This window comes from Triticum dicoccoides, chromosome 4B (assembly GCF_002162155.2).
Source record: "Triticum dicoccoides isolate Atlit2015 ecotype Zavitan chromosome 4B, WEW_v2.0, whole genome shotgun sequence".
Lineage (NCBI taxonomy): Eukaryota > Viridiplantae > Streptophyta > Magnoliopsida > Poales > Poaceae > Triticum > Triticum dicoccoides.
In genome coordinates, this window is record NC_041387.1 from 171,710,354 (window position 1) to 171,727,478 (window position 17,125).

The 17,125-nt window shown below is 44.9% G+C and overlaps 1 protein-coding gene and 2 long non-coding RNA genes across 3 annotated transcripts; 2 read left to right on the top strand and 1 right to left on the bottom strand.

Annotated features, from left to right (window-relative positions):
- Positions 1 to 1,235: 1,235 nt before the first annotated feature.
- LOC119293507 (scarecrow-like protein 3) lies at positions 1,236 to 4,527 on the bottom strand. Its single transcript, XM_037571969.1, has 2 exons — positions 3,436 to 4,527; positions 1,236 to 2,587 (listed from the first exon to the last, which is right to left on the bottom strand). Exons 1-2 carry the CDS (start codon positions 3,811 to 3,813, stop codon positions 1,625 to 1,627), a joined length of 1,341 nt encoding a protein of 446 aa, XP_037427866.1. The 5' UTR covers positions 3,814 to 4,527; the 3' UTR covers positions 1,236 to 1,624.
- Positions 4,528 to 7,699: 3,172 nt separating this feature from the next.
- Positions 7,700 to 9,854, top strand: LOC119295621. The gene is made up of 2 exons (XR_005144123.1): positions 7,700 to 8,285; positions 8,687 to 9,854. It is a non-coding gene; the product is annotated as an uncharacterized LOC119295621 (long non-coding RNA).
- A 4,226-nt stretch (positions 9,855 to 14,080) lies between these two features.
- LOC119293508 lies at positions 14,081 to 16,410 on the top strand. The gene is made up of 4 exons (XR_005143093.1): positions 14,081 to 14,610; positions 14,683 to 15,450; positions 15,578 to 15,748; positions 16,157 to 16,410. It is a non-coding gene; the product is annotated as an uncharacterized LOC119293508 (long non-coding RNA).
- Positions 16,411 to 17,125: the final 715 nt, after the last annotated feature.

Here is a 17,125-nt window from a genome sequence, read left to right on the forward strand (position 1 = left end):
GTGAACATCTTTATTAAGTTCTAAAACATTTTCAAGATCTTCAAAATTATGAAAGAACTTGAATATTTTTAAATTCACAATGTTTTAATTCGTGTTTTTGATAAATCATGAAACTTTTCATATATATCGCAAAAATTCTTAAATTCATGAATATTTTTCAAAATTCATATACATTTTTAATAATTCACAGGAATTTTTAAATTCATGAAATTTATTTTAATTTCCGTAATATCAAACATACTTATAAACATGAAAAAATAAATCAAAAGAGCTTTTATTAAAGGAGAAAAAGGAAACTATAACGAAAATAACAAAAATCAGTCAAAAAACAAAGGAAAGGAAAACCCCGCAAAAAAACTTGCAGCACAAAATCGTGCTATTGGACCTAGCCCATGGGAGCGACCCGCATGCGATTCACTGAACAGAATACGGCGAGAAGTGGCTTTCGGTGAGGAAGGCTTTTTTACCAATAGTGATATATGCCCGTCATGTCATTTGATGTCACCACTGACGTGCCTTGCATTAGGCCCCTCCATGGTAACTGCTCTCCTAAACTAGACTTTTTTTGGAGACATAACCCATGGATACTCGGCCATCCATAAATAGTGGTACTATCTACATATGTTTTCACGCATCAATGGTGACCGATCAGCAAACAATGTTTTCTAGTAGTGTAAGTATTGTCAATAAAGCCATAATGGTCTTCCATAAAAAAGAAGATCTACATACATTGAAATAATCATGGCCCACCAGTTAACATCACAATTCATGTTGTTAGATACTCACTCCTTCCGGTTTAGAAGGCCCATATGTATCCATGGCTCGACAATTTGACCGTAATATCGTATATTACAAAAGTTAAATCATCATTAGAAAATCTAACATTTGAAGTTTCGCATTTTTTGTGATATATAGCTTGTGTTAAATTGGTCAAGCTGTTAATCTAGGGATACACTTGGGATTTTTTATAAAATTAATGATATAGGACTTAGATGTGTAATACTCGGGGCACATCTAGATGTGCTTTAGCAAAACTGATTTTTTAAACCAGAAAGGAGAGTCGACAATTTGGATTTGTCCGAATTTACAAACGGCAGGTGATACCAAGGTGGTGTTCTTGGAGTGCTCACTAGAATTTGACCACATCATGTACTGCATCCTTTTACATCCAATGCTTATTTCTGGTCAACAAATTTGCACACATACTTTTATACAGGAAAAAACAAGGAGGATCACACTGGGTATATTCCTAATTCAAGGAAAACATATGGCACATCGAAGCAGGCAATCACAAGAATGTACGCCATCTTACTATGCTTCTTTGCAACTCCAAAATCAACTCTGCTCTATTTCAGCCGGTCAACTGAAGATGATCAATAACATAGAAAAAAATACACCCTAAACCATATCCTAATCGGGAAACCCAACTTTGATGAAGGCAGGGTGAAAAGTACGACGAGATCAGTTCGGTAACATTCTCCAGAAAATAGCACATCACTTTCATCTCTACATACCTAAGCTTGGCATCGCACCAATCAATTTGAGTTGCCATTCAAGCATATCTTAAGCAACAGCGTCTTATTCGCAGCCCCAGAAATCACCACGAACTGGGAGACGTACTGCGCTAGCCAGCCACATTATTTGGGGCCGCATTCGAGCTGTGTGGTCTCCAGGCTGAAATGGAGTACAGACGAGTTGTACCCCAGCACAGCAGAAGGCCGGCCTTGTCTTCTTTGCTCCTGCATTGTTTCAATCCGTAGCTCATCAGCCTCTCCTTGCCCTCCCTGATGGCTTCAAAGCTGAGCGGCACATGGTCAACCTCGCAACGCTGCATGTGCATTTCCCACTGGCTCAGCCTCTCATGCCGCTCATGCCGGTGGACCCCGTCACACACCAGTATATTCTTGATCTCCTCCCCAAGGAGCACCCTCTCCACGCGAGCCCTCTGCGGGCTGGCTGCATCCACCGCATTGAGGCTGTCGAAGAGGGCGGCGTAGTAGTCGACTGTCTTGGTGAACCGATCGTGGAACAGCGGGGAGTTGTGGTCCGCGTCTTGCTCCATCATCACAATGATCTTCGGGTCAAGGGCACGGATGGCGTAGAGGAAGCTCACCAGCAGGCTTGGTATCTGGCGTTGAGGGGATGGTGTCTGCGGATAGTTCAGTGTCGATGCTGGACTGCACGCTGAGCAGGCCATTTGCTTAAGCCGAGCCATGTTTGCCATTTGCTGGAGCTGAGCAGTGAAGTCACGGCTTATGCTGTCATCAACCGCGAGGAGGCGATGCATCTGTAGAGCACAGCTGATCACAACCGCCTCACCGAAGTTTATCTTAAGGATCTCGCGGAGATTGCTGAAGTCCAATGTCTCGAGTTTGCCAATCACCTTGTCGAAATAAAAACATAGCTTGAGGTTAGCAGCTTGCTTGCACAGGCACGCCTGCATGTTGTCCAGGAACTCACTGTCTTCATGGACAACAGTTAGGCGTAGTTCGGGCGGGCCCCCAGGGCGGCTATGGAAATCCTGAAGAATCTTGATCCACTGCCACTGGTGGGTGGTTGAGCAGGACAAGTCAACGATGCGGACAACCTGCAGTGCCACCATCATCAGAATTCAGAAGTTCCCAAGCTTGCGATGCATACAAAGTGGTCATAAATATATATTACAAGAATCTAGACAATAGCGCAGGAAACCTGGGAGGGAACTCAAATTCCCCTTGGATATACTCCCTCCGTCTCAAAATAAATGTCTCAACTTTGTACTAACTTTAATGTAAAGTTGTACTAAATTGAGACACTTATTTTGGGACGGAGGAAGTAGTAATTGACCTTGCTGGTAGAACCAATATTGCATATAAGAGAGTAAGAAACTCAAGCAGTCAAGCTTGGATGCAGATTGCTCTTACTCTCTATGAAGTATTTTTTTTTTTGAAATATGCATCATAATTTGAGACATTATTTAAGGATATCTATATTGCGGTAACGTTATACGCTATCTACTCCCTCCGTTACGAAATATATGACGTTTAAGCAGTTCAATACATGATGTTACTATTGATAATCCTCGCCCACAAAAAACATTAACTGTTGATAATCCTGGGATCTAATCAGCACTTCCGCATAGTAACAACACTTCAACAAATAGCTCAACAAAACATTCTACAAGACGGAAAAAATTGCATTACCAATGTACAGACTAAATTTGACATGCTAAACCAGTAATACATAAGACATACATTAAAACCGATAAGAAAAGGACCAATGCATCCCATGTTATTGTAGCACCAACTTAGCTAGATCAGGCATGCCATTTCACATTCAGGAAGAACAACAAATGCAAATTAAGTCAGGAAAAATAGCTGTAACTATATCTAGACAGTCACATATAACATAAAATATATTTTGTATCTTTAAGGAAAATTTAAAGTAGAGTGTGACCTTTCGATCCTGGACTTGCTCCAGCATAGCCCGGTTAATAGTGACAAAGCCAGTGCTGAGGTAGGGGCTGATGTCGGCGAAGTTCTCGCGGGCAGCCCGGAGGCAGGACTGCTCGAGGTAGTGCGATGGATCGATGAGGGCAGCAGCAAAGCCCTGGACGGGGCATATAAGGCGGCGGGCTAAGCTGTGGGCGATTATCCTGGACAGACGCTGCAGTGGCCCGTCCACTACGGAGGCAAGCTTGCTGATCTTCATAAAGCTGCGGTCAGTCTTCTCAACAGATCCTTCGATCACATGCTCCATGCACTCATACAAGGCCGGGCCAAGTTGCGTCAGGTCATCCGCAGTGACCTGCTTGTGTGCGCATGGCCTGTCCATCGTTTCTGCCTTCTTGAGGAAGGATTGGTGTGTTCATACAGGACTTAGGAACTAGTGCTTACTTGGGTGTCTTGGCTGGATCAACTCCTCTGGTTGTTGGCACTGCTACATTTATAGGACAGCGTGTCTAAGACATACATAGGATTGTGTGTCTAAGACATAATTGAGTCGACAGCAACAAGCTAAGAAGTTTTTACTGTGTCTGTTCGAATGAATTTGGAAATATCCACGTTAAAGGCAAAGTATTGGCATATTGACGTATCCAAGGAATGCTGTTGGAATTTTCGGTTTATTCCTTTGGCACCTTCATATCCAGTGGGCAGAAATAGACAAATATTGCAGTCAACCTGATCAGACTACGGAAGACTACTCTTTGGAAGTTCCAACAGGCTTGTATCGTTGATGACTTGATTCTGGGTTAACAAGGTAACAAGAGTTTTGGTACACTGGAACTATTACTTTATTAGAATAGATCCGTCTTCTACGTAGAAGTTACAGTGGCAAAACTGATGCAGTATATATTGTTATCATCTTTGGAATTTTGCATTAGTCATTGTCAGCACTTTTAGTTGCTAAGCAACATGCTTTGGTTGGGCGCATGTTTGGCAAGCCCACAAAGGCAGACCATGACGGGCACGCCCAAAATAATTGGACCCAACACCATTAAGCACCTTGGCACAAGCCATCCTGTCTTTAAGCAGATACACTTTTCATTACTCACTAGTACTCCCTCCGTCCGGAAATACTTGTCATCTAAATGAATAAAAGAGATGTATCTAGATGTATTTTAGTTCTAGATGCATCCCTTTTTGTCCATTTTGATGACTAAGTATTTTCGGACGGAGGGAGTACTAGTATTTTTCCTGATAGTGTACTACTCCCTCCGTCCCATACGGTAAGAGGTTTTTTGACACTAAGTGCGCCTGGGCAACACTGACCTGCCCAAGGCATCTGTCAAATCAGTGATCGGAGCTAGTGTGCTGCCTGACTAACGCCTTGGTGAAGGCTGCATTTCTTTTGGCAAGTGTGTCTGAACTGTCATTATGTCTTATAGCCCAATGGCCATGCTAACACTCCCTTGAACAAACACTTATGTGGCGATCCACAGGGCGCTATAACTTATGTAACAATTTTCACAGCGTCACATCATTCCACTATGTGCAAATCTTAAACCGTGACATAGTAGTAGTACTATTTACCTCAACAAGCCGCGATCCGGAGTAGCACTGGGAGAAGGGCGGCGGCCGGGTCAGGGGCGCGGCAGCGCGGGGTGCCGGTCATGCCCGGCCGGTGGCCGCGCGAAGTGAGAGCATCCGAGGCATGCGGCCTCGGTCTGGGAAGATTTCCAAAGGCTAACCGGTGATGCTGCCAGGCGGGGGAGGCGCCATCGCAGAGCAGGCCGGCTTGGTGTGCCGCGCTGGTAGTGTGGAGCTACCGCAACGCCGCGTGCGCCAAAGCTGCTCCATTCTTCCGGCAGCGGGATAGGGGCGGAGCCGCTCACCTCACCTGCGACGGCGACGACGGTGGACTGGAGCACGGGTCTGTCTCAACCCGGCAGTTTGACCCATGGGTTTGGTCGCCCATGGGTACCCGACCCGAATGGATAGGGTATGGGTCACGGTATTCGCCCATGGGTCTTACCCACGGGTAACCCGATTAATCGTGGGTAGGGTATGGGCATAGGTTCGTGCCCATGGGTTACCCGATGGGTCGCCCGATTAGTATATTAATAATTAAATACATGTCTGTGTGCTACTTTCTATTTATCTAACAAATAGGTTGTCTATCTCTATTTGTCTAACAAATATGTAGAATACTGTGATATCACCATGCCTTCTAAGCATCCTAGGTCCACCATCCCTACGACCCTACCACGTTGAAGCCCACGTCATGTGGCCATGACAGATTGGCAGCAGCCCATAATGCCCATTTACAACTTTCCCAACTACCGAATTTGTGATTACAAAATTGTGAAAGACCGTGAGACATATGTAGCAGGCCCATGGGCTAGCCAGCCCATGTTAATTCCTGCTACCTACAGTCGCAGCAAATAGCACAAACAAGGTAGTTTTAGTACCACCTCGCCAACTCGGTGAGATTCAAGTAGGAGCACCGCTATAAATTAAAGGAGGCTTCGGGGAGGCTGAAGTTCCAACCTGTGATCAACCCTGCACTGCACGTTGGTGCAGTTCAGACCCGATGGGTGCCCGATTGGGTCGGGTCACCCGAACCCGACCCGATTGCCAGGTTGAGGTCTGTCTGGACTCTGGACAATGCAGTGTTTGGGCCTTTTGGGCTGCGAGCTGGCAACCGGGTAGGCTTTCTGGCGGGATTGGTATGGGCTAGGCTTTTGCAACCAGGTGGTGGGCTTACAGTTGGCCGGGCACCGGATTTTTTTTTGAGCGAAAAAAAAACTCGGAACCGGATTGCTGGACATCATTTTCGCTCTACAAAAGAAGCGGGACCCGTTCGTTTCCGCCCTCAGCTGTTCCGTTCACCTCTCTTTCGTCGTCGTCTTCTCCGCGGTGACTTTCACGCGACATGGACGGCTCCGGCCCATATTACGACGCGGCCGCCGGCGAAGAGACGCGCCCTGCCTCGGCTGGCACGCCGGCCCGCTTATACTCATTCTCTACGTCAGGCAACTTGACCACAGAGATTCGGGTACGGGAGGTTAACGCTATCATGTTTGGCTTCGTGCGCGGAGCCGGAGGTAACGGCGATGGACACGATGACGGGTCGTCTGGGTACAGTGAAGGCAGCTTCGGCACGATCCCGGCGTCCGAGGAGGCCATCGCCTGGCTGGAGGAGGCGGCCGTCGAGGAGACGAGGGAGGCGGAGTGCGCTGTTTGCACGGAGAGCTTCGATGTAGGTGGCAAGATCAGGAAGATGCCTTTCTCCCATGAATACCACGAGAGCTGCATCTTCAGGTGGCTCCGGATCAGCCGCGTCTGCCCGCTCTGCCGCTTCCCGGTGTCCGCCGCCGCCGACCATTAATGGATGTGTATAGCACGACGACCGAGTAGTGTGAGGACGATTAGAGAGTTCTATGTTACTAATTCGGTGGAAACGTAGATTAAGGCCTCCTTAGTCTCAGATTATCACAAGCGATTATACATGGATTGTACGAGTGTAGACTGATGTGGACTCCCTGAAGTTCAAAGTTCAAACAATGAAAAAGATTGCATGAAATCTGAGAATTTTGTGTCTGGAGGTAGTGTGGCTATCAAGGTCAACGATGACGTAGGCAATTATTTCCAGACTAGGAAGGGGCTTCGTCAAGGCGACCCCGCATCTCCTATCCTTTTCAACATCGTGGCTGATATGCTAGTTACTCTCATCGAGAGGGCCAAACTAGCTGGACAAATCACCGGGGTTATTCCTCATCTAGTAGAAGGAGGCCTCTCAATTTTGCAGTACGCGGACGACACAATTCTGTTTTTGGATCACGACCTTGAAAAGGCTAGAAACCTCAAATTGGTATTATGTGCTTTTGAGGAGCTCTCGGGCCTGAAGATAAACTTTCATAAGAGTGAACTATTTTGTTTTGGCGAAGCCGCAGAAAATTCACAAGATTATGTGAAGATATTTGGATGCCATTTAGGCCAATTTCCGATTAAATATCTAGGTATTCCTATTCATTATCGGCGTTTGACAATCGCTGAATCTATACTACTATTAGACAAAAAACATATTCATCGCTAGATGCACCCAGCCTCAGCTACAAATAACAACGCGGACTAATAACAGCCTTACGATCAGGATGGTTTAATTAGATCTAACCGTAAAGATTAAGCTAACCCAGCGAGAAATACGTTTAGCAATTTCCAGGCGCGGACGAAAACTCTGCCCCCGCCCCCGCCCCCGCATCCTCAGAGGAGGCCGTCAAGGTAGGCCCCACGATAGCGCACGTCTGCAACTCTGTATCCTTTCCCCGACCTGTCGCCTCCTTCTGCTTCCAGATCACGCCGCCGCCGTCCAGCAGCTGGCAACTAGCGCCATCCCACGTCGCCGTTGGTGGCCCCCCGCAAGACCGCCGTCGGCCGCGTCCATCCCCTCATCCGCCGCTCCAACTAGCATGGACAAAGTAAGATGAGAAGCGCGACCGTCGGGGCATGGGTCGCCCGATGGGGCGCGGGCAGATCCGGCCGGGTTTGTGCATGTGCCGAGGCGATGGTGGCCCGCGCGTGCCGCTGGTGCTAGGGACGAAGCGGCGGCCAGGAGCGGCGGTCGCTGGCCTTATCCTGCAGCTCGCGTGGTTAGGCCCACGTCGTGCACGCCCCGCCGAGCTCGACCGGCTCCTCCAGCATGCACTCGGGCAGCACAATCGTGGGGAGCACGATGATCCAATTTGGTCCTAACGAGATCCTGCAGCAAGCTGACTGAAGCAACACAAAAAGACAGATGGCTGGCTGCTATGAACGATTTCGGTTGGATGCTCAGCAGCCAACGCACGCACGGAACAGTTTGAGGTACGTTCTTATCTATATTGCAGCAATTAGCACCTACCAAAAAAAGGATGGACAAGAAAAGAAGCCATGTTTAATTCCAACAGGCATTGGTGTGCTAGACGATGGAGAATTTTTTTCGCCCACAAGCACAAAATGCTGCTTGCAATTATGTGTTATTTCTCAACTCAGCTCACAAAAATATTGTCATCTTCATGAAACTCGATATCTGACGGTCAATTACATTGATCATTATTTATTTTGCTGCGAGATCAATCGGCACTGGCTTCAGTCGCTCGGTGTTGTCCGCTTCCTTACAATTGCTGATGAGCCTTTGATTTCAATTTGCATCTTTTGTTTTAAGTTCCTCTTTTCCTTGGTTATGTTCTGATATGTTGTAACATGTAATATTTTTTTTTGTGAAGTATCAACCTAGGTACGGCATCACCGTCCCCTCCTGCCCGCAGACCCTCCGCCACTAGGATCACATTCCAGCAACAGCAAATGCCACTTGTGCTGGCCTCACGGAGTCACGCCGGTGGTGGAGGCTTCTTGTCTCTCATGTCGCCAAAGATCTGCGTAAACAATGACCCTACAAGCAACAGCATGTATCTGTGCACGCCATCAAACTCCTAAGTTTACATGATCCAGGTGTGGTCGTCATCCTTCTGATAAGTTGTGCTGAAGCATAAATAGTAGGTTTACTATATATTCATGAATGTAATTCTCATATCTGGACAGATTTACCTTGAACATGCTTAAAGTATATGGTCAGCTTGTATGAATGTTGCATATCATGTGTTAATAATATTTTATACAATTCTTTGTAATGCTTTGAATAATTATTTTCTAAACAATCTATAGAAAAGCTAGCTTGAATGATCATGTGTAATTAAATCCGTATATTATTTTCGAGTATCTGAATCAATATATGATTCATTATTGATATCCAATGTTTCGGTTCTCAGCTACTTGGAAGTAATTTTACTATTCAATTATCTCGGGTGAGGTTACCAATGGAGCACCATTTACAACCATTGTGGAGTTGGAGGAATTTTTTGGGTTGGTTTGTACAAAAGGATAATTTATTATCTTTGTTCATAAGTATTTCTACTGAAATTGCCGTCTCTAAGAATTCCATATGCTGCTCATACCATGTCAATACTAGATTTGAAATTCTGATGAATCCCATATTCATGTGAATAGGTAATCTTGGAGGTGACATCAAGTTTAAATGAACATGATATGTTTTGGCCATAACATTAAAACAGGACCGAGCGACGCACATGATACCTCAACCATACTATAGGTGGTAGCACTGGAGGCGCGTGTCATAGCTCTTCTGAGCTAAGGAGAACCTTGGTCAGGAGATTACGGGAGGGCACATGGGTGAAGCTTGGCGGCAAGCCATCGGTGGCGGTGGTCATCTCGAGAATCCTATGGTTTGGTTACCGGGATTGTTCATTCTTCCCCAGTTTTATTGTACATAAGTTTTGAAGAAACAAGAGGTCCATGTACTGGTTACTGCTAATTTTTGTACTGACATTTCAATGGACACACAAGTGGGAGATTTTTTACTGGTTATTATACATGCATGAGACCTCATATGTTACAGGGGAATCGGCGCTGCCACATTCAAGATCATGATTAGTTTGTTTTTGAGGGAATGATCAGAGAGTTAGTGAGGAAGAGGAAACATGCTTTTGTTAAGAGTTGTTCAGGATGATGGGGCTGCGGTTTTGGTCCTCCAATTTCTTCTCTGCTAGGCAAAGCCTGGCTCTATCGATCCGGTTGTAAAACAATCCACTCCTATTAATAGATACGACATTGCTCCTGTTAAGTTTTCAAGAATAATGTGCTTGTTTGTTATGGAATATGAGTGTATTTTCTTCAAGACGTAATACAAAAATACTTGTTTTTGCGATGTAACATGGATGTACTTCATATTTGTGTGTGTGCATACTTGAGGATCTCGTGAAAGGAATATTATACTATTTTTGCAACGAAACAAAACATTGCACTTTAATACTCAATGTGCTTCAAATGAATATAATTTTATTTGATGCTTAGATGAGTATGGCTTATTTTGGCTATTAGATTTTTAGATGACCAAGAATTTATTACAATGACCAAATGTTTGTCTGTGCAGTTTGAAACTTGAGAGGTTCGGAAATCTTACTGCAATATATTCTCTATAACTATTTGGTTAAATCTTGCATCTGAGAATTTATATATGATGTTCATTTGTTGGTTCATAAATTTAACTAGATGGATGGGATATTTTTTCTGTTGTGCTATCGTGCGTTGCACGTGCAAGCTTACTAGTGGAAACATGTTGAAGAAAGACTGGAGAAACGGTTGGCGAGCTGGAAGGCCAAACTCCTGTCCTATGGGGGCCGACTAGTTCTTATCAACTCGGTACTTACCAACATGGTTCTTTATATGCTATCTTTTTTTCATCTGCCAAAAGGTGTTCTCCAACGCCTTGATTATTTTAGATCAAGGTTTTTTTGGCAGAGTGAAAATGAAAAAAAGAAATATCGCTTGGCTAGGTGGAATATTATATGTCGGCCCAAAAGTCAAGGGGGACTCGGAATCCAGGATCTTGAGATCAAAAACATTTCATTGCTCAGCAAATGGGTATACAGATTACTCACTGAGTATGGTGTTTGGCAGAAGATCATTCGTAATAAATATGTTGGGTCCAAAGCAATCTCCGAGGTTTACTGGAAACCAAGTGACTTTCATTTTTGGAGTGGGGTTATGAAACCTAAGGAATTCTTCTTCCAATTTGGCACCTTCTCTGTCAGGGATGGCTCCCAGGTTCGATTCTGGGAAGACACCTGGCTAAGGACTACTCCTCTAAATGTGCAATACCCAAGCTTATATCGAATAGTTAGACATAAGTTTGTCACGATCAAGCAGGTATTGGGACAAGTAAACCCGGATATTTCTTTTCGCAGAACGATTTCTGGACCTCGTTTGAATGCATGGAATGATCTGCTGACTCGTTTGGAAGCTGTCCAACTGTCGGCTGAATCGGACATCTTTAAATGGAACCTGCATCTGAACGGAAGATTTTCGGTTAAATCCATGTACGATGCACTGGTTCATAACGAGGTTCCATCTGATAATAGAAAATTGTGGAAGCTTAAGATTCCTCTAAGAGTGAAGATTTTCCTTTGGTTTCTCAACAAAGGAGTTATCTTAACTAGGGATAATTTAGCTCGACGAAACTGGCAAGGCAGCAAAAAATGTGTTTTTTGCAATCATAATGAATCCATTAAACACCTATTTTTTGATTGCAAATTCGCTAGATCGGTATGGGCAATAGTCCAAATTGCTTCGAATCTATACCCTCCATGCAGCGTATGGAATATGTTCGGGAATTGACTGAGGGGAATAGATAAACAATTTTCTAAGCACATTCTTGCGGGAGCGGCTGCCTTATGTTGGGCGTTGTGGCTAACCAGGAATGATAGTGTTTTTAATCATAAAAGTGTTTCATCTCCTATGCAGGTAATTCATATATGCTCGCGATGGCTCCGTATGTGGTCTATCCTGCAGAGGCCGGAGGACAGAGACTTATTTATGATGGCTTCTACCCGGTTGGAGTGCTCGTCCAGGGACATTTTCTACCCCCATGGATGGCGGTGTGACCTTCGGATAGGCCCGGCATCACCTTAGGCCTCTTTTATCTTTTTTCGCTACTGCTGGCGTTCCGCCTTTTTGTTTTGTTTTTTGGGATCTGGTACTTTGGCTGTGTGCATCTAGATATGCAGAGGCCGGGTTATCTTTGATGCGGTTGTATCAACTCGATAGTTCAATTCAATGAAAAGCCCTTTATCGAAAAAAAAATCTGAGAATTTCATCTCGCCTTTGGCTAGACATGAAGAAGGTTAAAAGACGCCCCGCACTATAGATTTCCACGTCATCCCCCTCTGCCACACGGGTAAGTATCAGACATTCAAGCCTCCGGCAGGGGAGCCGTGACAGCGGCGTGTCGACGACTCTTTCTGGCTGCGGTATTGGTCGTTCCATGGTCTTTGAATTCGATGCAATTTTTATTATGTTTTTAGGTGTTTTGTACTTTAAGTGAACTTTGATAATATATTTAGGTCTTTTTATCAAAAAAACCGAGGGTTCTTAGTTTTGAAACTAAGTTGATACCCATGAGATTCACCTACGTATTTGTGTCTCCATAAGCAATGGAGATGGGACCCTCTTCTGACTGGACACATGGATTGGCAGGTTCCCACTACGCTCCTAATTCCTCGGCCTGTTTGCAATCTGCATAGAACCAATGCTTTTGGCTTCCTCGACTTCCCACAATGGGACTTGGAACATCCCTTTCCAACTAACATTTAGGTGTGAGGAGACCTTAGCTTGGGCCACCTTGTGGGCGGCCTTTCGGACGGTGTTGTCGGACTCTTCAGCTGTTGTGTCCTGGCACCTGGCTCCGTACGGATTGTTCTGTGTAGGCTCGGCATATCATGCCCCATGTCGTCGTTCGTCGACTCTTGCTTGGACCACTCATATGTGAAAGGTGTCGCTTTCGTTGAAGATCAAGACTTTCTCATGTCAACTTTTTCGGGATCGCCTCCCCTAGGGGGCGAAGGTGGCAAAGTGACATGTGGCTGGAGATGGCACGTGCCCCTTTTGTGGCCTCCTCGAATTCAAGATCCACATTTTCCTCACGTGTCTTGCTGGCCACTTTCTATGGTGCTTTGTGCGAGATGTTCTGAGACTGAGTGGTAGGGCCCAGACCTGGGCGAGTTCTTGGAAGCTCTGGCCAACCATACCGGTAGGAGGAGATGGATTAAAATAATACTTTGTTACAAAATCGCAGATATATACTGTCAAATTGAAATTTTGAAAAAATATGATCTAATCATCTTTGTATGGGCTGAAGAGTGGCTTTCCATCCTCTTTTAGGTCGAAGAGGCCCTTCTTGTCCTCGTATGGGCCGAAGAACACTCTTCGTTCTTGGATTGGACGAAGAGCTACTCCTCGTTCCTAGCATGGCCAAAGAGTGTGCAACCTCCATGCAACCATGCACGTGGACATCCCCTATACACCAGAGCTCCTCTCGGCCAAATCCTCATACTATGAGGACCGCGTCAATGAGAGGAATCCATTCAGATAAAAAACCACTTGAACCGTGAATTATGGAGGAATCTTTTTTTTTTGCTTTTTAATCTACACTGACCACCTCAAACCTACATCACGCTAAGTGAAAAATTTCCAATTAAGCGCAAACATCTACTCATCTAGATGTCGTCAACATCCTACACATTACCCCTTGTCATATTGTTATTATTGCCAGAGTTGACAATATCTAGTTCACTTCTGCGGATGCCATGGCTCATGGTGGGCGCGGCCAGTGACAAGAATAGGATGAGGTACACTAAAGGTAGTGTATTATCTGTACTACTATTAAACAAGAAAACATTATCTTTCTTAAGTGCACCCCGTCTAACGTACACACAACAAACCAAGATAATTAGAGCCTCATGATCGGTCCATTCATTTAGATCTAACCGTTAAAATAATAACTAACCTTTATCTGTACTACTATTAAACAAGAAAACATTATCTTTCTTAAGTGCACCCCGTCTAACGTACACACAACAAACCAAGATAATTAGAGCCTCATGATCGGTCCATTCATTTAGATCTAACCGTTAAAATAATAACTAACCTTTAGCGATAGTACGTCAACCAATTTAAGGTAGCGGACGAAAACTCTGCCATCGAGCAGACGAAAGATTCGTTCAACAACCGCTTGATCCCATCCTCAATTAGCGCTAAATCCCACCACAAAATTAGCGCTAACCCAAAATTTAGCCCGTCGCCCTCGCCGCGCCCCCGTTCCTGGGTCAGAGGTGGTTGTCTCGCCGTGCCCCCGTTCCTGGGTCAGAGGTGGTTGTCTCGCCGCCCCATGCCACGGCAATGGCAATGGCGGCGTGCACGACGATTTCCTCCACCAGATGCTCGGCAGCCTGCCGCCCTCGGCTTGACACGACCATGCCGCTGGGACGAAGCCTGAGGACCGTGCCCAGGCTGATGGGATAAAGCAGCAGCTGTTTAGAGGGCCGTACGACCTGTCGGTGATGTTGGCGTCGCGGCTTTGGCAGCACCAGATTAGTGGCATCCCGGCTGCGGCGTCACAGCGGCGAAGTAGATGGTGCTACAGAACCTCGCCGATCTGAGATAGGGCCACTACAACAACATGCTTCTCAAGGGCATGGCTGCTCGCCATCCATCGGGGGCGACGACGGCGGCGATGGCGTCCTGCTGCTCCCACTCACCCTTGGCAAGGGCGAATCGGGCGGTGACGTGCGTGCAGGTCTTTTTCTCTCGAATTAATCCAGTTGCAGCCCCCCGATCTTTTTTCTGAGAATAGCAGATGTTCTTGCAGCAGCAAACGGTGCCCATGCCGAACCAGACCTTTGGCGGAGTAGGAGGTGCTCTGGCTGCAGGGCGCAACCACAACAAGCCGGGGGAGGAGGAGGTGCTCCGGCTGCAGGGCGCAACCACCACAAGCCGGGCGAGGAGGAGGTGGCGCGCCGGCGCCGCCGAGGCAGCGGGTGCGCGCGCGGCCAGGCCAGACCACCAACCCACACAGCACCTCGGAGGGAGTGAACTATCTATCGAGTGACACTCATATAGTTTTACTGTCAATTTGGCCGGCAATTAACCTTATAGAATATAAAACCAAGGGGAGCAGTTAGTTTCTTAGCACTAATCTGATTAGTTTCCCGTGTTTTCGTCCTTTTAGTTGCCCATACTGTTCTTGTTCTTCTCTACTCATGTGCAGTTCTATTTAGCTCCATGGACCTCTCTTCCTCTATAAACTAAATGCTGGATGATTTATTCTAATTAATTAACCATCTGGTCCTTGTCGCAGTTTTGCCGGGAGAGGATAGCCGAGAGGATAAAGGCCCTGCAAGAACTAGTGCCCAAGGTGAGCAAAGATATCAGCTGGAGAACGAGGCACAGATTATGCTTGTAGCTAAGCTAGCTTAATTGGATTCTTCGAGATCCAAGTGGTCGAAGACGATAGCTATATCACTAAGGGTTTTGGTTGGGAAGCTGCTGCTTTATTATTGCATCAGTCAATGCTGACCAGGAATTAAAATAAGGGCTTCAACAGATGCCGATGCAACAAAAAGGATGGAGCCATCAGGTTGAGATTTCATGTGTGAGCAATTGTTGTACAATGAGATTTAATTGCCGGGAGTAAATTGTTTTGTACTATCAAATGTAGACTTCTATTAATAATATGTGTCGCTAAAGCTCCTTGAACTTTGCAGATGTCAATGAAAATGCTTAGTGCAAACAATGGACTTCTCAATTTTAACGTGTGCCATTTAAAAGATGTTGTAGCTTTCGGACATATCAAACCTTGGAGCTGGAACATTGGCTTATCCCAAGAAGAAGCCAGTTTGATTGTATAGTACTTGTTGTTTCTCAAGATTTCAAAGGTACTCCAGATACGACAACAAAAATATTCATGGTTGGCCTACTAATTTTATAGTTTGGTTAAAAATCATTAAGGTGCAAGGATCTTATTGCATATTCATAATTGAAATTGGAAATGTGTTGAAGTATTTGATAACAACTTGTACCAACTTGTTGATAAACAATTATTGCCTTTAAACAGATTTCTCCCTGCATATTTTGTCGCAGTGGCTTGAATTTCTATGTTGCATATCACTTGCGCAGAATGAAAATTGTATGAACCTGCACCGGATTGTGTATTTGTAGGAAGGTTGTCCTTCGTACGAGGATTGGAAGCTTCCTGCTCAGTGTTCTTTTTTATTTGTTGAAAAATTGTGTGTTTGTCCATTGTAGTTTTTGGGTTTACATAAAGTTTCTCTTTCCTTTTGCAGGCACAATGTAGAGATAATTATTTTCAAGAAAGTTGTTTTCGGGAAACAACTAACTCCATATGTTTGACCCATATCATTGTTCAACATAATTGTGTGCATATTGTCTCTATGTCATTTCATGATGTATTTTTTTCCTTTTAATATGGAATCGTTAGAGATGATGGGTTGCCATTTCTTTGCAAGTTCTAACTAAGGAAAATGGTGTATTTGTCAAGACATGAGTTGGAGTTACTTCTGCAACCTCTTTGATAAAGTGAGTCAAGGTATGTTGGGTTGCTCATATAGGATGGTTATAAGAGCATCTCCAACAGGCGCACAAAATTTTTGCACCTAAAATAGTTTTAGCGTCACTGTAGCACCTTTAGCGCGTTGGACCCAACATTGATTTACCAGATGCCCAAAAACACGCACCCAAAAAACACGCAGTATAAATTGTGAAGCGCGGGCATGCGATAGCGTTTTTCATCGAACGTCCAATCTTTTTTTGCGCGCGCATTATTTTACAGCTTCTGTTAGAGCTGTCTGGCGCCCAAAAAAACTGAATTTTAGCGCGCGGAGCAATTTTTGGGCACCTGTTGGAGATGCTCTTACTGAACATCTCTGGGAACCACGGATTTTTGTAAAATATTTTTGCTAAAACCTCATTCTAGATTTATTTACCTTGAAGTGGATTTTTATCCTGGTTTATATTTGTTAAAACGTGCGTTGCACGTACACACTTACTAGTTTGTACTAAATGCCCCTTTTTAAAACTTAATTCGTCTATTGAACCTTTGGAAAACTTATTTCCAAATCTGGCACTGGTATATACGTCAACCCATTTGACTACACTCATACACGCGATGTAGTCAAATCGTTTGACTACATGAAATGTATGAGTCGCTCCAAACGTTTTGGATAAACTCCAAACCACTTTAGCAAGTTGTCTTGTAGTCCCGCCAAATTCGTTTGACTACACTCATACAATTG

Coding starts and splice junctions, on each gene's coding strand:
- LOC119293507 (XM_037571969.1), bottom strand. CDS start 3,813: ATGGACAGGCCATGCGCACACAAGCAGGTCACTGCGGATGACCTGACG. Junction 2,588..3,435: donor AGCAAGTCCAGGATCGAAAG/GTCACACTCTAC, acceptor GTGGCACTGCAG/GTTGTCCGCATCGTTGACTT.